Raw genomic sequence first — 2,555 nt, forward strand, 5'->3', positions numbered from 1 at the left:
GTTTCTTTTTTGCTCTGTTTATATTTAGGTTCTGTTTGGCTTCAAGAAATTTAAAGATAGGAGCATGCGGGATTTGAGTTGTTGCAGGCGAGGAGCATGCGGGATTTGAGGCGACGGCGGTCCACTCGGGCGTAGGGGAGGGAGAGGAGTTTGGAGTTGGCGTCGTTGATGAAAATACAGAGCAAATACCGAGTAGTACCTAGCAATACCGAGTAGTACCTAGCAATACCGAGCAAATACCGAGCAATACGCGAACATAGTAATCCCGGATTCGTTTCGGGTTGGGTCGTCAGGCCGCGTGGTAAAGAGTAAGAGCACGTAGCGATATATTATAGGCTACCTGATGTATCTCTACGTCAAGTAACCTGAGGCAATAAAAATTCCTCCATATGAGCCTGAAAAGAAAATTTGAGTATTTTCAATTAGTGCATTAAAGGTAAAAAGATTTCCAAAATATTTTTTTGTGGACACATAACTGTAAAATAAGTATTTTCAAACGGAACTCTTTTATAAGCTAAATCCAACTTAGTCAAAGCTGGTCTTCAAATTCACCCTTACACTCTATTTCACAAAAATTAAACGTGCATCACATGTTTTTGATAAGATCCATAACAGAACTCTTCGATATGTTCTGGCATTTTAATGCGACGAACTCTTTAAACGTGAAGCCAGGAAATACGGCAGGGCTATTGGAACCTTCAACCAGTCCGGGCGCAGGAGCAATAATATTTTCTAAAGGTGGCGACAGTGAAGTCCCGACTGAAATCCTTGTGCTTTCATTGCTAACCATGACCCTATGACATATGCTCTTATACCTGCCGTTGCTAACAATCTGTTGCAGTATGTCAAAGAAAATAATAATGTGCCATCTAGCTATCAGTTCTTGATATATATATATAGTTTAAAATATATTTTTATTTTTATTAAATACTAAATAAATTGGTTTATGTGATGATAATGGCAGTTGTCGGTGAAGCAGCGGTGGTCGGCGAAGGAAACTAGAACGACTAACTGCGGTGAACGACGGTGATTGGAGGTGGTGCAAGAGATGGTAGTTGGCAGTTGACAATAAAGTTCGACGATGGTGGTTGGTGACTTGGGTTGATGGGTAGCATCTAAAGTTTAAAGTGATGGTTGGTGATGGCCAACAATGATGGAATGTTATGATCGTGATAATTGTTTTTAAAAGTAGTCAAAATAGTTTTTATGCAAATAATTTATATTTTTTAAATAAATTAAAAAATTACTTTAAAAAATGCGAAAGAGAAAAGCAAAAGTAACCCAAAGTAGCTGTTTGGGATCAGTTTTTATTTTTTTTTCTTTAAAATTATTTTTTATTTTTAAAAGCAAATCAAAGTAAATTTTAAAATACCGAAAATAATTTTAGGTGTTTCTATAATTTTTTTAAAATGAAAATTGCACTGACTATTGCCCCACTGTCATGAACAAATAATCATGCAGCAGCTACTATCGCTGTATATTATCACCATCTTATGTAATATTCAATTAAAATAAAAAATATATACTTTGCATATGTTAGCAAATATATTTTGGGGGGATTTACATACATATCATCTTATATTATTCTATTTATATATTTAATATCTAAAATTTTAATGTTACATACATATCACTTAAATATATAATTCAATTTTATATTAAATATGAGTGATATAAATAAAATATATGGATGGAAGGAATGAAATATGACTGACATATTTGATATTAAAATAATATAATATGATATGTATGTAATATTAAATATTTGGGTGTTAGGTATATAAATAGAATGATATAAAATGATATGTATAGAAATCCCCTTATTTTGTCTCACATTAAAATATAAATAAAAAAAAAATTATCTTAATTGAGAGTGCAAGAATTCACCTCCAGAAAATCTCCTGTTAGAATGAGGAGCGAGTCAGTGACGAGCTGTGTTACAACCCATCTTCCATTGTGAAGCACTTGGAGGCCATGGAAGGCGTTGTTTTGCATGAGAAGAGTGAGTAGGCAGGGATCAGAGTGAGGAGGCATCCCCAAGACCAGCTCTGGCTGTGGGCATGGAGGATACAGATTTCCTACCAGAATTTGGTTGCTTGATTTCAGCCCTAAAGACTCTTCCATGAAACTTACTTCCAGCTCCAGGCTTTGCCATATCGCTCTCAGCAATTCACTCAAGATCTCTCTGCTCTGCCGACAAAACTCTTCAGATATTTTTCTGTGTATGCGAAGAAAAACAAATTTTGATGTGATGATGCCCAAATGCCCAATAGAAAGTAAAATAGTTAGTTCATTCAAACAAAACCTGAAACCAGAAGGTTTGGCTGGGGAGTTGAACTCCGGGTGGAGATGGATCCTGAGAAAATCTCTCCAATATCGCTCTTCCTTCATCGTCAAGCTATAACTTGTTCCATGACTCACCCTGTCAAAGACGTTCTTTATATTATAAACTTGTTTCTCCTCTGTTGTTAGATCGAAGAACTCTGCAAACGCTTCAATCATGGCCGTCCGTAAGCTCTCCGGCATGCCGTGGTTGAGAAGCTGAATCCATTTTT

The 2,555-nt window shown here is 35.9% G+C and overlaps 1 protein-coding gene across 1 annotated transcript; it reads right to left on the minus strand.

Moving 5' to 3' along the window:
- Positions 1-547: 547 nt before the first annotated feature.
- LOC114580551 (flavanone 3-dioxygenase 2-like) lies at positions 548-2,536 on the minus strand. Its single transcript, XM_028698480.1, has 3 exons — positions 2,306-2,536; positions 1,888-2,218; positions 548-832 (listed from the first exon to the last, which is right to left on the minus strand). Exons 1-3 carry the CDS (start codon positions 2,524-2,526, stop codon positions 587-589), a joined length of 798 nt encoding a protein of 265 aa, XP_028554313.1. The 5' UTR covers positions 2,527-2,536; the 3' UTR covers positions 548-586.
- Positions 2,537-2,555: the final 19 nt, after the last annotated feature.

This window comes from Dendrobium catenatum, unplaced genomic scaffold, assembly GCF_001605985.2.
Source record: "Dendrobium catenatum unplaced genomic scaffold, ASM160598v2 fragScaff_scaffold_1090, whole genome shotgun sequence".
Taxonomy (NCBI): domain Eukaryota; kingdom Viridiplantae; phylum Streptophyta; class Magnoliopsida; order Asparagales; family Orchidaceae; genus Dendrobium; species Dendrobium catenatum.

Coding starts and splice junctions, on each gene's coding strand:
- LOC114580551 (XM_028698480.1), bottom strand. CDS start 2,526: ATGCCGGAGAGCTTACGGACGGCCATGATTGAAGCGTTTGCAGAGTTC. Junction 2,219..2,305: donor GCCAAACCTTCTGGTTTCAG/GTTTTGTTTGAA, acceptor TCGCATACACAG/AAAAATATCTGAAGAGTTTT. Junction 833..1,887: donor TAACAGGAGATTTTCTGGAG/GTGAATTCTTGC, acceptor ATACTGCAACAG/ATTGTTAGCAACGGCAGGTA.